Source organism: Hibiscus syriacus, unplaced genomic scaffold, assembly GCF_006381635.1.
Source record: "Hibiscus syriacus cultivar Baekdansim isolate YM2019G1 unplaced genomic scaffold, ASM638163v2 tig00111390_pilon, whole genome shotgun sequence".
Taxonomy (NCBI): Eukaryota; Viridiplantae; Streptophyta; class Magnoliopsida; order Malvales; family Malvaceae; genus Hibiscus; species Hibiscus syriacus.
In genome coordinates this window covers 1318835-1339547 of record NW_024063077.1, presented here as the reverse complement: position 1 = coordinate 1339547, position 20713 = coordinate 1318835, and the positions used below count along the sequence as shown (strand labels likewise).

The 20713-nt window shown below is 33.7% G+C and overlaps 2 protein-coding genes and 1 pseudogene across 4 annotated transcripts; 2 read left to right on the top strand and 1 right to left on the bottom strand.

The window, feature by feature from the left end:
• Positions 1-2487: 2487 nt before the first annotated feature.
• On the top strand, positions 2488-6196 carry LOC120160084 (metal-nicotianamine transporter YSL3-like). 3 transcript variants are annotated; one of them, XM_039170531.1, is made up of 9 exons: positions 2488-2717; positions 2843-2903; positions 3017-3397; positions 3522-3694; positions 3885-3982; positions 4081-4215; positions 4308-4497; positions 4595-4709; positions 5005-6196. In XM_039170531.1, exons 3-9 carry the CDS (start codon positions 3040-3042, stop codon positions 5931-5933), a joined length of 1998 nt encoding a protein of 665 aa, XP_039026462.1. In that variant the 5' UTR covers positions 2488-2717; positions 2843-2903; positions 3017-3039; the 3' UTR covers positions 5934-6196. The 3 variants fall into 3 exon arrangements, with proteins under 3 accessions (XP_039026462.1, XP_039026461.1, XP_039026460.1); XM_039170530.1 differs by lacking the exon at positions 2843-2903 and having other exon boundaries at positions 2489-2752; positions 3015-3397; XM_039170529.1 differs by lacking the exon at positions 2488-2717 and having other exon boundaries at positions 2810-2901; positions 3015-3397.
• A 6221-nt stretch (positions 6197-12417) lies between these two features.
• LOC120160085 (cytochrome b5-like) lies at positions 12418-13808 on the top strand. Its single transcript, XM_039170532.1, has 4 exons — positions 12418-12554; positions 12650-12748; positions 13233-13299; positions 13380-13808. Exons 2-4 carry the CDS (start codon positions 12662-12664, stop codon positions 13628-13630), a joined length of 405 nt encoding a protein of 134 aa, XP_039026463.1. The 5' UTR covers positions 12418-12554; positions 12650-12661; the 3' UTR covers positions 13631-13808.
• Positions 13809-13981: 173 nt separating this feature from the next.
• LOC120160099 lies at positions 13982-15317 on the bottom strand (annotated as a pseudogene).
• Between the last annotated feature and the right edge of the window lie 5396 nt (positions 15318-20713).

The following is a 20713-nucleotide window of genomic DNA, read 5'->3' as shown; positions in this document are numbered from 1 at the left end:
AGACGGGTCCTCGATCGTCTTGTCAAGAATATTTTCTTGTTATTCCCATAAGAATATTACCATCATTCATTATGTTGCTATGACTTTGAGACGCCTCTACCGTGTTATTGTAGTGGAGATGCCCTCTATCTAGCGAAAACTTGAGTTACCTTTGTTATATTTTGAAGGGAAGAATATTTCACTACATTAACTGACCATGCAGTTAAGATAACTCTACCCCAAAATCGTCATATTCCTTCACCATAAGCTTAGCTTATTAAAACATGAGGTTCACATTTCTTTATTATAATTTTGAATTTTGTGTTATACTAATTCTTTATTTAATTCAGAATATTGTTATTCTTAAAATGAATAAACTATATCCACTATCATTTAATTATGGGTATATCTTATTTTAATAATCCATCTTTTAAGTTTATCAATCAAATCATTTAATTCTTTAAATGATGTCAAACAAGTCACATGTCATTAATATTTGATAGAAGAGTTAACGTGACACTTAACAAAATTGATATAATTATATATTTGATCATCGTTATTTATACATTCTATCAATTTAGTCCTAATTTTAATATATTTAAAAAATATTTAACATTTCAATCTAGTGATGACATGTCACTAATGATATGTGTCGTCACCTAATTGGAGGGTATATTCATTAATTATGGTTCAATTAATTCAATACATTTTCTCTTCAATCAGATGGTGACAAGTGTTACCATCTGATAAGAGAAAAAAATCATTGAATTAGATAAATCAAAATTAATAATATATCCTCAAATTAGGTGACGACAAATGTCATTTTTGAATTAAATTAAAATTAAGACTAAATTAATAGAATACATAAATAACGAGGACCAACTGTATGATTATACTAATTTTGTAAATTTTCACATCAACTTTTTCGTAAAATGTCAACGACATATGACTTAATTGACATCATTTAAATAGTTAAATTGTATGATTAATAAAATTAAAGATCAATCGTCGAAAATAGAATCTGTCCATAATTAAGTGGCTATGAATATGATTTAACCAAAAGAAAAAGACGTGGACGTTGACTTGTATACGTAACGTTGACTGTTAGTGAGATTTATTGGCCAACCATATTGTCCGAGACAGCGACATCTAAGGTCGAGCTCTGATCTTATGCCATCGGCCCTTTGCAAGGGCCCCTACTGTCTCAATCTGGGTTTTCTTCCGTTCTTGTGAATGATTTGACTGTTGTTTTGTATTTTTTGCCTTTCGGTTTAAATGTCCCATGTGGAATCCACATGTAGGTCGTAAACGTTCGACTCGAATTTGAGTAGTCTTGAGCTTGATTATATTTGAAAAGTGTAAAATCAGAGATGGAGTCTGTTGGTACCTAAAGGAGTCCTGATTCTTGTAAAAAATTTATATATTTGTTAGATTTTAATCTAATAATATTTTAGTTTAGGTAAAAATAAGTATTTTAATTAGAAAAATATATAATAAATTATTAAATATTAATCAAGTAGGGTCTGAACTAAAGAAAGATAATACCATCTTCTCAAAATTTTAGTCTAAAAATAATTTAGGTCATTATAAGTTTAAATATCTAATAAAACATTGTATTTATCTAAAAAAGTTCAATATTTCAGTCGCTGCCAATATTTAATCATGACTTCATCCCTATTTAAAATTGAGCTCAACTCAAAAATCCGCGAGTTTAAAATTGTCAAATTTTACTTGAACTTGAAATAAAAAGTTGAAGTTCGACTTGAAAACTCGCGAGCTTAAAATTTTCATGCTAAACTCGAAATAAAAAATTGAAGTTCGACTCGAGCTGGAAAAAACTTGAACTCGAAATATTATTAAACTTAATTCGATTGAAACTTAAACCTAAACTTTAAGTATATATAAATGTTAATAATTTAATTTAAAAAAATTAAAATTTTAATATATTATTTTTTTTAATTGCTCGTAACCTTTTTGAATCAAGTATCAATAATTTCATTTCAACTTGTTAAAAATTCGACTCAAACTCTAACGAATCTATTTAATTCAAGAATTAACCAAACTTTAATTAAATCAATCTTGATAATTTATATTCTATCTAGTCTCGCTCATATTACAGCCCACTAGCCTTCTATCCAAAGGCGTCGAAATGGCTCCATTCAATCTCTCTAAATTCTAAAAAGGACTTGCATTTTAATCACTACCCCCACTCTCTCTCTCTCTGGAAATCGTAGCCGTTGTTGCGAGTCAACGTAAAGTATCAAAATTTATGGCCAAACATTTGTTGAAATGAACCGAGACGTCAATGGTTAGATGGTTAACGAATGTACTGCAAACCATTCTTGTACTGCATTGCAGTACATGCAAAGAGGGTGTTCAAAGTATTGCCATAAAATCTTTCGGTGGGGTTTGGTAGTATCTATGGTTGATTTAGTATAAAATTAAGCAATTTCCTTCCCCAAACAATAAAATTCTTTAATTGCCTGATTTTGAGATACCCTTTTGAAGATTTTGGGGTAATCTCCGTTCGGATGCTCAATATAACGCCCTGTTGTTTTGCATTCAATTGAGAATTCCTATACGGTTTTTACCTCTTTTTTCTGGGGCTTGTGCCTTGCTCGTGGTCCTCTGGGTGTTTTTTACTGTTCTCGCTCGTTCTATTCATTGCAGTGAAACACTGCAACTTGGATGTTTGCTATATCTTATTTGGAGCTTTTTGCGGGTCAACTATTAATAAGGTCAGAAACGAGTTCATTATTGTATTGCAGACGTGTTATGTTCTGAAATTACGCAAAGAAAACAAGAAAAACAAATCCCAACTTGACGTTGTTTAATGAATTATTGTTTTGATATAATTGTGAAGAGCTGGAAGAACAAGAGTTGAGGCTGTGCAAGTTTTTCCGAGGTCTAGTCTTTTTTGTGGTATGAATTTTCATGGTTGCATAGATTGTTCATGTAGTTTTGTTTGCAGTATTTGTTTTTTCAATTTGATATTGTCTTGAAAATGAGGATTTTGTAATTATTAATTGGACCAGGTTTTATCACACTCCAACTGAAAACATGAACATGGAAGAGATGAGGGAGATTGAGAGAGTTGAGAGACAAGATTCAGAAGAGATGAACAATGAACAAGAGGAGTTGAAGAGAATAGCTCCCTGGACGAAACAGATCACCATTCGAGGACTCATTGCAAGCCTTCTTATCGGAATCATATACAGTGTGATAGTGATGAAACTCAACCTCACAACAGGGCTAGTCCCCAACCTCAATGTCTCGGCTGCTCTTCTTGCCTTCATATTTATAAAGTCTTGGACTAAGCTGCTTCAAAAGGCTGGATTTGTTTCAACTCCATTCACTCGACAAGAGAATACCATAATTCAGACTTGTGCAGTTGCGTGTTATAGTATTGCTGTTGGAGGTTTGAGTTCTCTTATTTCTCATCTGCTATCGATTTTCTCTTCCTTTTTTGGTATTTTTTTTTTAATTTTCTGGATACTATTTTTCCCCTGTTTTTGTTTTTCTCCATTTGTTATTGAGTGCAGGTGGCTTTGGGTCTTATCTATTGGGTTTAAACAGGAAGACATATAAACAAGCAGGAGTTGATACAGAAGGCAACAATCCTGGGAGCATCAAGGAACCCGGGCTTGGATGGATGATTGGTTTTCTCTTTGTCAGCTGCTTTGTTGGCCTTTTGGCATTGGTTCCTTTGCGAAAGGTATGTTTTTTAGGGGTTCTTTTATTTTCCTTTCTTGGTATACAGTGTTTCCAAGCTAAATTGATGGTAGATTCATTTGCAGTGATTTCATTTCTCAGTACTTCTGAAGATCATAACATATAAACTCAATGGTCAAGAACAATATCCTTTATGAAACTTTCCATGATTAGTGTTATTTTTGTTTTGGCAGATCATGATAGTTGACTACAAATTGTCCTATCCAAGTGGAACTGCTACTGCTGTTCTGATAAATGGGTTTCATACTCCTAAAGGGGACAAAATAGCTAAGTATGAAAACCAATTTGAATCCTTTCCTTTTGTCAAATTATGCACCAAAAAGGTTGTGATTATGAGATAACACGGTTATAATGATTCACATCTTGCAGGAAGCAGGTTCATGGATTTCTGAAATTCTTTTCATTTAGCTTCCTCTGGGCATTCTTCCAGTGGTTTTATGCAGGTGGTGATAAATGCGGGTTTGCTCAGTTTCCTACATTTGGTTTGAAAGCATGGAAAAACTCGTGCGTGCTCTAGCTTTTATCTTCACAATAGCTCATCTTTCCACTTGTGTATCCTTACCATTATGATTAATTGGAGCAATTCAATTTTGCAGGTTTTACTTTGATTTCAGCATGACTTACATAGGTGCAGGAATGATATGTTCACATCTTGTAAACTTATCTTTGCTCCTCGGAGCGGTTCTTTCTTGGGGAGTAATGTGGCCTCTAATAGGCGGTCTCAAAGGAGAGTGGTTCCCTGCAACTTTACCAGAAAGCAGCATGAAGAGTCTAAATGGTTACAAGGTCCGAGTAGGCGTTTTGTTTAGCAGAGAGATTTCAGTTAATGATATATTGGTACCAATAATCATACTCATTGTACACTTTTCCATATGTCATGCAGGTTTTCATTTCTATTGCTTTAATCCTGGGAGATGGGCTCTACAATTTTCTGAAGATACTGTTTTTCACTGCTAGAAGCATTCATACCAGAGTGAAAGTTACAAACCTCAATACATGTAAGTCATCAACTTCATAAAATGTCCAGCTTAATACTTCCATAAATTTCTACTCACTAAATATAGCTGCTGCTGCTTCTGAGGCACGAGGACTGGTTTCATTTTACGAAGGGTACTTAATAAACTCGGATATTCTGTTTACATGTTGAAGTATGGGACTGCCCCCTTTTATCATGAATTGACACGCTGCAACGTTTGTCATTTAAACTTTGGATTTGGAAGAGCCAAAGATATGGGACAGTTTTTGAGAGATTAATTACATCTCGTTCACTAACATCCTTTGTTTTTTATGCAGTTCCGGGTAACCAGAAGCAACATCAGGTTGATCTTCAACGAAACGAACTATTCATAAGAGAGAACATTCCAATTTGGCTTGCATGTGTAGGGTACACCCTTTTTTCGATCATTTCCATCATTGTAATCCCTTTGATGTTCCCTGAGCTGAAATGGTACTATGTAGTTGTTGCTTACATTCTCGCACCCTCTCTAAGCTTCTGCAATGCTTATGGTGCTGGTCTAACTGACATGAACATGGCGTATAATTATGGAAAAGTAGCCCTCTTTGTGCTTGCAGCTATGTCTGGACAGGAAAATGGTGTGGTTGCAGGACTTATTGGTTGTGGACTGATTAAGTCCATTGTTTCTATCTCATCTGATTTGATGCACGATTTTAAGACTGGTCATTTAACTCTCACTTCTCCAAGATCCATGCTGGTCAGCCAGGCAATTGGAACTGCCATCGGCTGTGTTGTTGCTCCTCTTACATTCTTTCTTTTCTACAAGGCTTTTGATGTGGGGAACCCTGATGGTGAATACAAAGCCCCATATGCTCTAATTTATCGAAACATGGCGATTCTAGGTGTTCAAGGCTTCTCGGCACTACCGCACCACTGTTTGCAGCTCTGCTATGGGTTTTTTGCCTTTGCCATAGCAACCAACTTGTTGAGAGATTTTAGTCCCAAAAACATTGGGAAATGGGTTCCACTTCCAATGGCAATGGCCGTGCCTTTCCTTGTAGGTGCATACTTTGCCATCGACATGTGTGTGGGGAGTTTGGTTGTATTTGCATGGAACAAGCTAAATGGAAAGAAGGCTGGTTTGATGGTCCCTGCCGTTGCATCTGGCTTGATCTGCGGAGATGGCTTGTGGCTTCTTCCTTCATCTATTCTTGCTTTGCTTAAGGTCCGTCCTCCGATCTGCATGAACTTCCTCGCATCGCCATAGACTTTGTTCAGAGGACATATAGGGGTAGAATGCAGAGGCTTTGTTAGCTACATTTAACAAATATCAAATGTAGTATAGTTCGAAATTCACCACGAATTACGGGACCAGCACAGTGTTTGATACACAAGCCGTCTTAAGAGTGGTAAAAGGCAACATTTGAGACATAGATAGCTGGTCTAATGTAACATACCTTTTATTTGAGGCAGGAATAGTTTTGTTCTGATGTAAGTATGCATTTGAAAAGAAAATGGTTTAATAAGAAATCAGTTTACGTGAAGAATAAACATCAAAACCCTATAGATGTTTCGAAGTTCCCACGGACTAATCTGGATCGACGTTGCACACTTAATTTTTATGTTATATAATTATATTTGTACACCCTTTTTCTTAACTGATGCTTTTGTTAACAGTAGTGTCGGTTATGGCATTCCTGTGGGAGCACTTGGGAAAAATATCATAGCAATTAGCAAACTTCATTGAGATAAATGTAGTGATAACATCATTTGGTATTTTGATTAGAGCTTTCAATCTAAAAAAGAAATTTAAATGCTTTCGAAGATTAAAAAGTTAAAGAGATGTGTATTTAATTAAAAAAAGGATTTTTTTATTAAAAAAAAAAAGAAGTCATATTAGCAATAAGGGTAAATAGTGCCAGTTATAACGATATCAGAAATACAAAGAGGATAATCATAAATAAAGGACTTTCACATTCGCTGCATTCATCAGTTGGGCAATGAAACCGCTCATACTTGGGCCAAATTTGCCTCCTCTCATGCTTCAACGATGTCTTTTACGTCTTCGTTGTATTTTTTTAATATCGTTGTAGCCTACTCTATTTCCAATTGATGTAGGGAAGGATATGCAATGAAACTTTGTATGGGAAGATGGACAAATTTCAGACTTGATTTAATGTTTTGTTAGAAGATAACGATAACATAACGATAGCACAATAGAATAGACACTAAGATTTTTAGTAAAAAACTCTTTAATAAAAAAACTACAGGTAAAAGAGGAGAATTTGTACTAATATAAAGAATACAAGAAGATTTCCAAAATAACTTGACATCTAATCTTAATCCATAGTTTTTATTTAAATGGAAATTTATTTAGTTACAAATGGAACTTATTTAATAGACATCCATTAGAACTAAATTTTATACTTTTTAACATAAAAAGTATATATGTTTCCTACTTTCAATCAAATTAGAATTTCATCTTTTCTCAAATTTCTCTTAATTTATATCTTCAGTAATATAAGTCAAATTAAATTCGAGTCAAATTCTCCACATTGACATAAAGTCTGAAAGTACAAATAATTTAAGATAAAATCTCAAATTCAATAAAACACTCAAACTTAAAAAAATCAATTCTTCACATCAAAGAATAAATTCTCTACCCCAAGAACATATTTTCCATCTCATCCATAAAACTCTTAAAAGGTTATTCATCAACAATTATTACCAACTGAATCCAAGCATTGCACATCTAAATTTATCATATAAATTTAATTAGAGTCCGACATATTTAAGGTAGAGTAGGTGATTAATAATTTCAATTGACATCTCTTTTCTTCTTTATACAGAACTGACTATAGGGGAGCACCCTGGGTAACAGCTCAAGGTACCACTTTTTACCTTAATTATTAAGGGCCTCAATTTTTTCAATTTTATAAAATTGTCCACACTTTTTATTTTATAATTGAGGGTCTTTTTTTTTTAATTTTTATAAAATGGTCTCACTTTCAACCTTTATAACTAAGAGCTCCTAATTTTTCTCAATTCTATAAAATTCTCAATTTCCCATCTCTTTCTCTATCTCTCTTATTAATCATTCAATTTTGAATTAAATCTAACCATATTTTTCTCTCTTTTCCGAATTTCATTCTTCAATTTATCAAATATCCTTTAACTCTTAGTCTTCTTCAACCTTAATCTAATGGTAAAATAATATATTGTTCTTTATTTTTTTGATTTATCGTTCAAAGTTAAACTCCATATTATACTCGCATATAATTTTTTATTTTCACTTAGTTGTATATAAGGTGTTTTCTTAACAAAACAATAAAAATAATATGTTTAATAATTTTTTTAATGATTTATAAAAAAATGTTTGACTTCTCATTATTATTTTTATTCTGACTTCAATTATTGTTGGATTTTTTATTGTTATAATATTTTAATTATCAAAATATTTAATATACTTTAATTATATTGAAGAACTCGAATAATACTGATTTACATTAATTATTTGAAATAAAAAATTTATTAGTTCATGAATCAATAAAATAAGAGTCTAGTGATTCTTTTAACCTTTGCATTTTTCAGGAAAAAATTATTTTAGTCCTTAAACGTGTTTATCGTTTTCGACCCTTGAACAGTTAAATTTTTTAGAGTTAACTACATGATTAAACATTTATATTTGTGTTTTGTCTAATTTTTCTCACTGATTTTAAAAAATATAATATATAATCACTTTCAGTTTTATTTAATTAAGATGTGATCACCATGAGCTAATTGCCGTTAATAGTTGACATATTAGGTGATGTGACAGTTAAATATTTTGGTATAATCACACATTTGGTCCATGTTATTTACATATTCTCTTAATTTAGTCATACTTTTAATAAATTAAAATAAATGTAATCCTCCAATCGAATTATGCCATGTGTCGTAATAATAAAATATATTTTTAAAAGTTTAGGTAAGAATAAAAATATATATATATTTTTAAATTAAAATTAAAATATTTTTTTTTAATTAAGTTAATAATAAAATTTATTTAATAAGTTAATGTAAAAAATATTTTTTAAAGTTGATATATATAAAAATTTATGAATTTAAGTTAATTATTTATATACAAAATATTTTTTAAAGTTAATTTATTTAGATTATGTCACATGGCGTAATTTGATTGGAGGATTAAATTTATTTTAATTTATTAAAAATATGATTAAATTGAGAGAATATATAAATAATAAGAACCAAATGTGTGGTTATACCAAAATATTACGTCAGGTAGTTTGTTAATTGTTAACCGCAATTAACCCGTGGTGACTACATCTTAATTAAATAAAAACGAAAGTGACCATATCTTAATTAAATAAAAACGAAAGTGATCATATATATATTTTTTGAAATCAGTGAGGAAAAGTGGATAAAACACAAACATAAGTGATCAACCATATAGTTAACCCATTTTTTTTTATCAAATTGAATCAATCGATTAAAAAAATTAGCATATATGTTAAGCTTTCATAAATTATTTTATTTTATTTAAAAAAGATAAAAAAAATAAAAATTTAAGAGTTAAAAGAAATAAAAAAAATAAAATTTTAAAAGATTAAAAAGCTTAAAGTGTTATTAATCTTGAAATAAATACATAAAAATAACGTGAATTATGAGTGTATATAATAAATACAATCTCTTTTGAATAGTTGAGTGATTATAAGATTATATATATTTTTAATTTTTATTAAACACATCTGCAGAACATAAAAAACATCTCACTCGGCTACTCAAAAGAGATCTACTTCTCTACCAATACCTTGTGCTAAAACATGTGCATCACAATTCCTTTCTCTAAATGCAAACACAATTTTTTAATTAAACTCAATGTAATAAACCTTACACTTCTTAGCTAACTAACTAAAAAAAAACTGCAGAGCCAAATTTGGTCTCTCAATCCAATCTACTGGCAATAAACTATCACATTCGATAACAAGGGTATGTGTGACGCACCATTTCGAAGAAGAGAACACTAAACAAGCTTCAAGGATACCCAACAACTTTGTATATGTTGGATCAGACAAATCAATTGATTTAAAAAATCGAATAAGAGAATGATCCCATATTGTTTATAACTTTTTTAATAATAATAATAATATTTTTTTACTACTAATATCACTTGATAGGTAGAGAAAAATATGTTAATGAAGCTTTGTATGGGAAGATAGACAAATTTCACAAACTTGGTGTAACATTCTCAACAATTGGTGGACTAAAACATGAGACACAAGCTCGCCGTCTTGTAATGATTATATATTTTTAAATGATTCGAAAAAAGGAAGTATAATACGAAATTGTATTCTATTAATATTGTACACAAGGATGGACCTAGATGTGGTGGGTGAGGGTGGTCGTCTCCTTAAGAGTTTTAAGTTCTTATCTATTTTAGATATATTTTATATTTTTTTATTGAAAATATATTTTTACTCTTAAAATTTTATAAATTCACCACTCCTAACATAAAATATTGTGTACGTCCGAGGTTACACACAGTTTATTGGACTATTTCGTGGAACTTTTCAAAATAGCACACCGTTTATTGGACTAATGTAGCAAAATAATAATAATTTTACGATAAAATATGTAAGACTTAAAATTTTGGTAAGCTTGGGCGTCGTTGAAGTCCTATGTTGGTAGGTGAATTTTAAAATGATATACTTTAAAATATAGCAACCGATAATGAATTAAAACATTTAGTTGCCCGTGAATGTTGAAAAAAGAAGGGTAAAGTACACAAATAGACCCCCAACTATAAGATACTATTTTGTTGAGTCCATCGACTATTAAAAAAGTTATAAAATGATATCTTGACTACATGGAGTTGATTTGTTGTGTCCCTCGACTATTAAAAGTCACAAAATGGTCACCCAACTATTCATTATGTTCCAAACTCGTCATTTTTTCTGTTTAAAACATTAATGATCGTCTGAGTTGGACATTAACATGATAGATGAGATATGATAGTCGTTTGAGATTATGAGATCATATTTTATCATATCTCAGTCAACAGGTTAATGTCCAACTCAGACTGTCGTCAATTTTTTAACGAAAAAAGGACATGTTTGGAACATAATGAATAGTCGGGTGATCATTTTGTGATTTTTAATAGTTAACAGACTCAACAAAGAAACTCTCTGTAGTCGGGAGATCATTTGTGTATTTTGCCAAAAAAGCGACGCTATTTATTAGGTAAACTACATATATAGTCACTAAACTAATAGGGTGGTTTTATTTTGACCATCGAGCTATAAATTTTATTAGTAAATTTTATGTATAGATCACTATGAAACCGATTAAGAGGCCTCAGTGATAAAAGGGAGTGTTATTCTCTCTAGAGGTTCCGAGTTCGAGCAGATGGGTCTGCAGGATGTGTGTGCATCCATTGTCAATTGACTCATAAAAGAAAATATTTATACATTTTATTAGTTTAATCTTAATTTTAATTTAATAAATTTAATTGTTAATTAAATATTCATCATATGATTTAATGAAAACAAATGACTCATAATCAAAAAGAAGGAAACTATATCATATGATAGAGTTAAATGATTGACAACACTTTTTGTGTATGTTAAACTATATCATATTATTTCTATAAAAATTATATTATATTATTATCGATTAACGAATTAATTGATATCATTTAAATAATTAAAAAATTTGTAATTTAGTTTTAGTGGTTTACATATCTATTAAAATCATAAATTCTAAATCATCATATCAATATGACATTGTTTATAATATACTTACGATATCTAACTTTAATATTTATGTATAATATGACATTTAATTATTTTTGTAGAATAATATACATCACGTATTTAATGACACAATAAAGTACCTAATATTTTTAAAATCATACATTCTTAAATTTAAAATTTTATCGTTCACTTTTGAATATGTAACACATATTTTCATTTCAGTTGAAAGTCGTTAAAATTATAAATAATAATCAATTAAAATTAAACACATATAATTAAAAAATATTAAATACTTAATTATATTAAAGAAACAAATTAAATAATTAATTATGCTATTAAAAATATCAAATACTCAATTACATAAAAAATAATTACCACAATACGCATAATACTAAAATTATTTGAAAAAAAGTCAATTCATTTATGAAAAAATAAAGAGTAAACTACTCGTTTAGTATCTAAACATTACTTCTATTCCATTTTCATACATAAACTTTCAAATTGTCCCTATTTTAATCCCTCTAATTTATTTTTATTAATATTTTTAGTGACATGACATTTTTATTATAATTTTATTAATATATAATTTAAATAAAATATAAATTTAAAATTATACCACAAATCTAAAATCACAAACTCATCATATATTAATAAAATAAGTTAGAATGATTAAAATAAGAGTAATTTGAAAGTTAAGTGATTAAATTTTAAAAAAAGTTAACTTTGGTTATCAAAATAGAAGTAAGAAAATATTTGAGTGATGGATAATATAATTTAACCAAATGAATTAAGAAAATAATTGAGTGATGGATAATATAATTTAACCAAATGAAACCTAACTTAATGTTAAGTATGGTTTTAAAAAAAAAAAGTTTAAGTACCAAAAAGGAAACAAATGTAATAGTTTAGGTACTAAACATGAGTTTACCCGAAATAAATTCAAGGATAAACAAATAAAAAGAAAAGACAAAGACGAGTTTCTCAAGAACTCCCCCTAACACCCCTCGGTCAATGAGATCCCTCTCTTTGTTTATTCCCTCAACTCTTCTCAAGTATATATACATTTGAAGGCCTTTTTTGATTTTGCAGGCTCCTCTTGTTTACTTGTGAGGATTTGGGTTGGTAGCTTTATTCTGGTATATCATATGTACCTTGAATTTTAACATTCTTTTAGATTGTAATTGTTGGTGTGGTTATAAAAGTTTTGCTGTTTTGTTTGTTTGATTGGCAGTGGTGAGGGGAAATGGCTCCAGATGCAAAAATGCACAGTTTTGAAGAGGTTGCAAAGCACAACAAGATCAAAGATTGCTGGTTGATTATTTCTGGGAAGGTCAGATCTTTCTTTTTCTTTTACTTGTCTTTGTATTTCAGGATGGTTTATCTGCTTTTCTTTGTTTGATTATTGATTGTTGAGTGCTTCTGATCATCTTCCAATCGAAAGTTAAATCTAATCCTAATCCTAGTTAGTGGGGAGACTCTTTGGGAAAGGAAGGAGAGTGCTCTTAGAGGATCTAGGACCCATGACCTAATGGAACATGAGGGAACAAAGATGAGCTGCTTGCCATCTAGCCAAATATACTTGCTCATTCTGCAACTCTTAGATTATGCTTGCCATCTGATCAAATGTGCTTGCTCAGGGTTTCTGCAACTCTTAGATTATGTTTGCCATCTGACCAAATGTGTTTTTTGCTCAGTGTTTCTTCAACTCTTAGATTATGTTTGCCATCTGACCAAATGTGTTTTTTGCTCAGTGTTTCTTCAACTCTTAGATTATGCTTGTCATGGTATATATAATTGAGATTTCCCTTTAATAGGTGTATGATGTAACTCCATTCATGGATGATCATCCAGGTGGTGGTGAAGTCTTGCTGTCAGCCACGGGTAATCTTTTGATTAAATTTAGTCAATTAAGCCATAACATGGTGGGGAAAATAATGATGGGTATTGGGGTGTTGTAACAGGGAAGGACGGCACAAATGATTTTGAAGATATAGGGCACAGTAATGATGCACGAGACATGATGGAAAAATACTACATAGGAGACATTGATTCAAGCATCGTCCCCAACAAGCGCACCTACATTCCCCCACAGCAAACCCCTTACAACCCCAACGCCAAGGCCTCTGAATTTGTCATTAAGATCCTACTGTTTCTAGTGCCCCTCCTCATCCTCGGCTTGGCTGTTACAGTTCGTCAATACACTAAAAAGTAGGAAGGAATTGCTGCTTTCATCTTTTACTTCAAAACTCTCATATGTTATTGTTTCATTTCCTTTTTAGTGTTCAACCCGATGCTGGGTTCATCGTATGTTCATTGTCCAAAATTATAAATGTTTTGAACCCGGTTCGGCCGTATTAATCAGGTTTTATATACATGATTATGAGTTCATCTAGCATGCAGTGTAGTGCTTGATGTTTTCGAGACTGTTCCATATATTGAGGCTAAAAAAGAGTTGAAAGACGTTAGAGGTAGACCATGGAAACATTCTCTTGCAATGGGGAACAGTGGACTGCAGATTTATATAACTAAATAAATAAGCATTTTCTCAATTAACGTCACTACATCCTTAGTCATGGCAAGATAAGAAGATAAAACTCAGCACAGACAACATTTTAAGCTGTGCATCAAAAGGGAGACAAGAATACTCAAAGAACCCGGATTCAAGAACGAGACAAATGTGTGATCAAAAGGATGACTCTATCTTGTCATGAAGATTCACCACCAAGTCATGAGCATCACTCGAGTTTCCATACATCCAGTTGTACCGACATACTATTGCACTCCCTTAAAATCTCATCCATGCTGCTGTACTTCTCTATGATCAATTTCCTCCTCTGCAATACTAATGCTGCAATCGCATAAAGCAATAAATCGTCTGTAGGGGGTGCCCTCTGCCTTATGATGCTCTAGGCTGACTTCCCAATCCCAGCTCTAATGGCTGCCTGATCTGCCCACATGACCTCCCAATGGAAAATTGTCTGTTCAAATGTTAATTCCCTTATAAATAGTACCACCACCATCCTATAAACAAAAAAGCAATCCTCAGCCTGGAGCATCTCCAAATGCCTGTAGAGGTGAGAGTCCTTACATTTGATTATCTTGGAAACAATATTAAGTTGCCTTCTGATTCCCACCTCATCCAGCCTAAAATTATGTCGAGCTTTCTTCATGAAGTATACGAAACACCAGAATGCCTCATAATCCTTGGGGATTACAGAAATTATTGGAGAAAGGAGATCACTCATGCCCTGGCAGTAGCCAATTTCAGGGTCATAAAGGGCATAAGCTTCAAGGATAGCAACTAAACGCGCAGCATGGAAAATTCTGTAGGGCTCCAGGTGATCATAATTCTTTAACCCAACAGCCTCAGCTGAACGACGTGCCCTCCCTTCTGATATGGCAGCTAGACAAGTATAGTATGGCATCCATTCAGCATTGGCACGAACAGCAGCCACACGAATGATGCATTTCCAGGTGGAGAAATCTTCAGCAGCACGTATTTCATTTAACCCTTCAGTGCTTGAGGGAGAAACATTCCTTTTTGAAGACATGTTAGGATCATTCTCCTCCCTGCTGTCCAAAGAGGGGGAACCCTGAATCACTTCAGGGTCTTCAGAGGAGTCAGAATCTGATGACTCACTGTTTAGTGCTGACACATCAGCATTTGTTATTCTTCTTGAACTGTCATCTCCTTCCAACGGAGTACTGGATGCTTCATCCGAGTACCCAGCATCTGGACTCCTTTCCTCAATAGACAGAGATTCTCTGGCACTTACCACATCTTCGGAGCTAGATGCGTCCGTCTCTTGGATAAGACTTCCACCGTCTCCATTTTGACAAGCTATTTCAGTTAACTTAGATCTTCCACTGCTGTGTTTTACGAGCCGCCGACACTCTTTCTTTCCTTCATCAACAAATTGACAAAAGAGAAGAATAAACTAAAGAGGTAATTCTCAATAACAATCAACTTATGTAGTTCAAAGGAACAACAAAGTAACAAATATGGGCAAGATAATGGGAAGTGTACCTTTTCTGAGTTCCTAACGGCATCTGTTTCTTCTTTGGAACTGTTTAAATCGTAGCACAAAGCAAAAGGGGAAAAAACATCATGGTATGAGATGCGAAACCCATGGCTCAAGAGTAGCTAAAATGTTCCACTGAATTTCATGATGCTATGGCTTGAGAGAGAGTAAGAGAACAACAACAGAAACAGCAACAACCACAATAACAAATTTGTAGCAAAGGTTATGTGTACTTGCACTCCAACGATGAAGGGCCAGACCTCAGCCCTAATACTTCGATCAACACCCTACATCAATAACATACAAGATTATGCAAACCAATTACAAGAAACCAAATCAAAGAGAAAATGAATTGGTTAGTTAAAACAGTAACTCACTCTACTGCGAACTTTCTTCAAGAACTTCACTCCATCATCACGGAGTCTACCACCATCTGGTGTAAAGAAATCTCTCCACAGCTGTTGTGAAAGGGCACGTTTCTTTCGGCGGCGAGAAAAGGGCGATTTGTGTCAAACACTGAAAAAGAAAGGTCAAATTTTCGATGGGAAACGAGAAGCTAATGATAATATGCCAAGAACGTGTGATTTGTACGGGACAAAAACAAATTTCTGAAAGCAAAAATCTGAGTATCTAAGCAGCAGTCAAGAGAACCAATATATAGATAGGGTTCAAGGAAAGAAAAGTAATTATTAAGCTTGCCAGAAAGGGATTTTGGGTTGTTTCAAAAATCATTATTAGGCTGCTGCTCCTCACTAATCAAGCTTAGCACAACTCTTATGAGCAAAGAATACTGGCTTACAGAAATGAAGGTCCACCAAAAATATTAATGTTTCAATTCTATTTTGCTTAGGAGGAGATCAGCAATGGGCAGGAGGGTCTGTTTTGGACCCTGCCGATAGAAAACTAGAATGTCGGTTCCGAATCCGATGACCAGATTTTAATCTAAGGCAGCCTCAAATACCGAACAAATATACACCAGCTCCAGTTATATGAATCATAACAGAAAAATCTTTCCAATAAACTTTTTTCCATTTGTCGAAAAAAACTTCAAATAAACATGAGTTATTAAGATCAATTAATCAATTCCCAGGCGTTTCAAGCTTTTAAACTCTTAAGACATTATTTGATAATGAAAAGAAAATTGGAAGAATGGAAAACTGAAGGGGTAGAAAATAAAAGATTACAAAATGGAACGACGGAAAATTAAATTTTTCCTCCTATTGGGGTGCTTGGTAGGAAGGTTGAAAAAATTGAAAGAATATACAATTTTCTTTCCATCCATCACTCCAATTTTTTTTCTATTTTTCCAAAATCTACTTTCATCTTTTCATTTCTTCACCCCGATCAAACAAAACCTAACAGTTGGAAGTCAGGATTCTTCCTGGAGAAAAAAAATCTCATTTCACATCATAATAATAAAGCCCCCCCAAATATCCCTGTTTTATTTTATTGTGTGTGTTAATACTAATCAAATATTGCAACTTTAAACTTTAAGGCGTTTTTCAAAAAAAAAATCATCTTTTTAATTTAATATTATTAATTAGGTATTGATCAGACTATATTTTTCGATCTAACACCTTTTGCAGTAAGACGCGCCCCCTGCACCGCGCTATACGTTGATTTGACATCATGTGGGGTAAGGCGCGCCCCCTGAGACGCGCCTTATGCTGACATGGATATACGTGTGAACGGGCGAGGGTATGTTGATAATTAAGGGTATGGTGCGGCGCAGGGGCCGCGCCTTACATGTGATTATGACACGCGTCAAAAAGGCGCATGCCCTGTCCCGCGCTATACCTTTAATTACCAAATTACCCCGCCCGTTCACACCCATCCTTTCCTATAAATACCCTAATTCTCAATCACTTTCATCACACCAAATCCTCTCAACTTCTCTCAAATACTCTTATATTCTATTATTAAGGTATATTTTATTATATTTAGTTTTTTTAGTAATTTATTTCATTATTTTAATTGCTTAATATTTTATTTAATTAATTATTTTTGCAGACATAAAATGGAAGGCGGTCTACTTTGGTTGGATGAAAATCATATATCTCGACACTTTGCTGATACGGTAACATTTTAATGTTTTAATTTAATTAATTAATTTATTTAATGTATGATTATTAGTTTAAAAAATAATTTGTGTAATTATTTATTTTTTAGGAGAGAGACCGTATATTAGATCTTTTTATTAGGAACCTTAAGTTAGTTATACCTACTCGTATAATGTCGTATTTAGTAGAGGCTGGATTCGGTCACCTAGGTAGATATCAGGGTCACTATAAGATAGAACCAGACCTTATTTCTGCCATAGTAGAGCGATGGAGGCCGGAGACCAACACATTCCATCTTCCGTGCGAAGAGTGCACAATCACACTTGAAGATGTTTCTATGCACCTGAGGCTTCCGGTGGATGGAGGTGTGATATAAGGGATATTTTCTGGTTCTTGGACAACTTTGTGTCGGGTTAGTCTAGGACGTGTCCCGGAAAATTTTAACGGTGGACGGATACCGTTAAATTGGTTAGATGCCAATTTTCGGGAGTTGAGCGAGGACGCGTCTGAAGATGAAGTTAAACAGTATGAACGGGCATGCATACTGCAGCTGATAGGAGGGTTGCTGATGCCGGAAAAATCGCGCAACCAAGTTCACTGTATGTGGTTGCAACATCTTGGCGACTTTCATCTGACCGGATCACTCAGTTGGGGCTCAACAATATTGGCTTGCCTGTACAGGGAGATGTGTCGAGCCATTGACTACACGCGTAATGCTATCGGTGGATGTCTCCTGCTGCTGTAGTCTTGGGCATGGTATCGATTGCCCTTTTTATGTCCCGTTGTCAAGAACCCATTCGTATTTCTACTACTCCTGAGGTAATTATAAAACTAATTTTGTATATTAATAATTTTATACAGTGAATAAGAAATTATTTTTCTTGAATAGGTGGTCTACTGATAGGAAAAATCATCAGGAGCTACATGATGATTTAGAAAAAATTAGGGTGTTAATCAATAAGAAGGCTGGAACACAGGTATGAATTTTAATGTTTAAAAATTGATTTTAGATTATAGTTATATAATTAGATTAATATTTTGATAAAAAATATATATATTTGTTTTAGTTTGAATGGGTGGCATATTCTACTGATGATGTGAGGACGGAGATCCCACCTGAGTTGAGGGGCCCATCAGATGTTTGGATGGCGATGGTCCCCTTGATCTGTTATGGGACCTTCGAGTGACACTTCACTGATCGCGTGCTCCGGCAATTTGGTTGTTTTCAACCAATTCCGGAAGCACCTCGCAATATGGACGAGTTACATAGCACAGATAGACGCAGCAAGACAGATACAGATTGGCTGGTGAGGCATCATGCGTGGGTCGTGTTGTGGGAGGATCGACATCGGCGCCTTCCCCGTAGAGAGCCCATTTTACTTGACCTCTTGATGGTTGCTGACAGTTATTACGAGTGGTTCAACAGTAACGAGAAACCGTTTCTGCTTCCCAAGGATGCACGAGGGCAGACCTTTTCGCGACGTCGACAGACACATTCACCGACACAACACCATCGTCCCCGACTCGTGGACGGAGAGCAGGTGCATCCAGTTCATCCTCAGCTGCACCAGCAGGACCTTCACAGCAACCACCGTATCTAGCGACTTACATACCGCAGCCATATATGATGCCGCCACCACCTTTTCATTACCAGATGTCGCCGCCGCCGCCTTCACCTGTTTTTATGACCCCGCCGCCATCACCGTCACAGATAACCCCTCATGGAGGCTATTATGGATCTATGTTTGTAGATCCGACTTGGGGTTCATATGCTAGATATTTAGCGGGTTCAGCCTCATCACCCATGGCCACAGCACAGACAACTCCTGTACAGTTTTCACACTCAGTGATGTCTGGGTTTTATGAGTTTTCCCAGTTTTCGCAGGCCCGTGGGATAGTCAGTCATACACCTCGAGGGTCCTTATTTTATGTAGGTGCTTCATCGTCATCAGCTCCTAATCAACCTAATGTACCTACTCAGGACGACGACGACGTCGACGATGATGGTAGTGATGATGATGACAGCGAGGAGTCACAACCAGTGATACGAAGAAATCCTCCTCGAGACCGACAACCACCGCCCTGCAGAACACATTCGCGTCGCAGGCATCGATAGAATTTGATTTTTATTATATTTGTATTTAGTTTATTGGACTTTTTAATTGTAATTTTTTATTATTTCTCATTTAATACTTACTTTATTTTGTTAAATTTGTTTGACTTTTTTTAATGTATTTCAGTTAATTTTGTTTATTACCATTTAATATCAATTATTGTAATTTGGTTATCATTTACCATTTAATACTTATTGTAAGTTTGTTGTATTTAAAATTATTTTGAAATACCAAATTGTTCGATAACTTTCTTAAGTTTGTCACTTATTATCTCTTTTATTATAATCACATATAACACAAACGTTCAATCTCGTATTATTGGATCATTTTTTAATCTTCATCAGCGATTATCGAATGACATTAACTTGAAGTAAATGCAAATCAAAGTACAAGAATTATTATTTGATAAACAAATACATCATTTCCTCATTAATTGTTACTTGATGGCAATAGAAGTGGACATGTTTTTCTAGTGTGTCCTGGGTTTCTACAATGCCCACATCTTCTGTCTTATCTAGATCTTTCTCGAATATCCACATCGCAATGAATTTGATTAGATTTTGGACGACCACGCCCCCTCAATAAACTGGGATTTGGTACAATTGGAAGCCAATCTTGAACCTCATCAGGGTCTTTGTCATTACCTATGGGGGAAACTCAAATTCGTATACCTTAAAAACTTCAGATAGTAGGTATACGAGATCCACAAAATGGTTATAGTCTTGACATGTATGCGAGCAAGTTGCTATCAAATGAGAGCATGGATACTTAATAGCTTGAAAAAACCCGTAGTCGCACGTTCTGTCCCTTAGATTTACTCTTAACGACACAGCTTCAATCCCTTGAAGAGGTCGCGAAAACTCTGTGACACGAAACATTTCATGCCTTATAGAGAAGCTTGTTACATACATTCCATTTGATGCAGAATTTTTTTTTCTGTAGATCTGCAACTAATCTAGGGTGATAGACATGACCACATTGCATCCAGGTTTGAGCTTGTCCCCCGAGCTTCGCAAAAAGCGCCCCTAAACGAAAATATATAGTCTTTACCAAAGCTGCTACTGGTAAGTGACGTGCACCCTTTAAAGTTGAATTGATT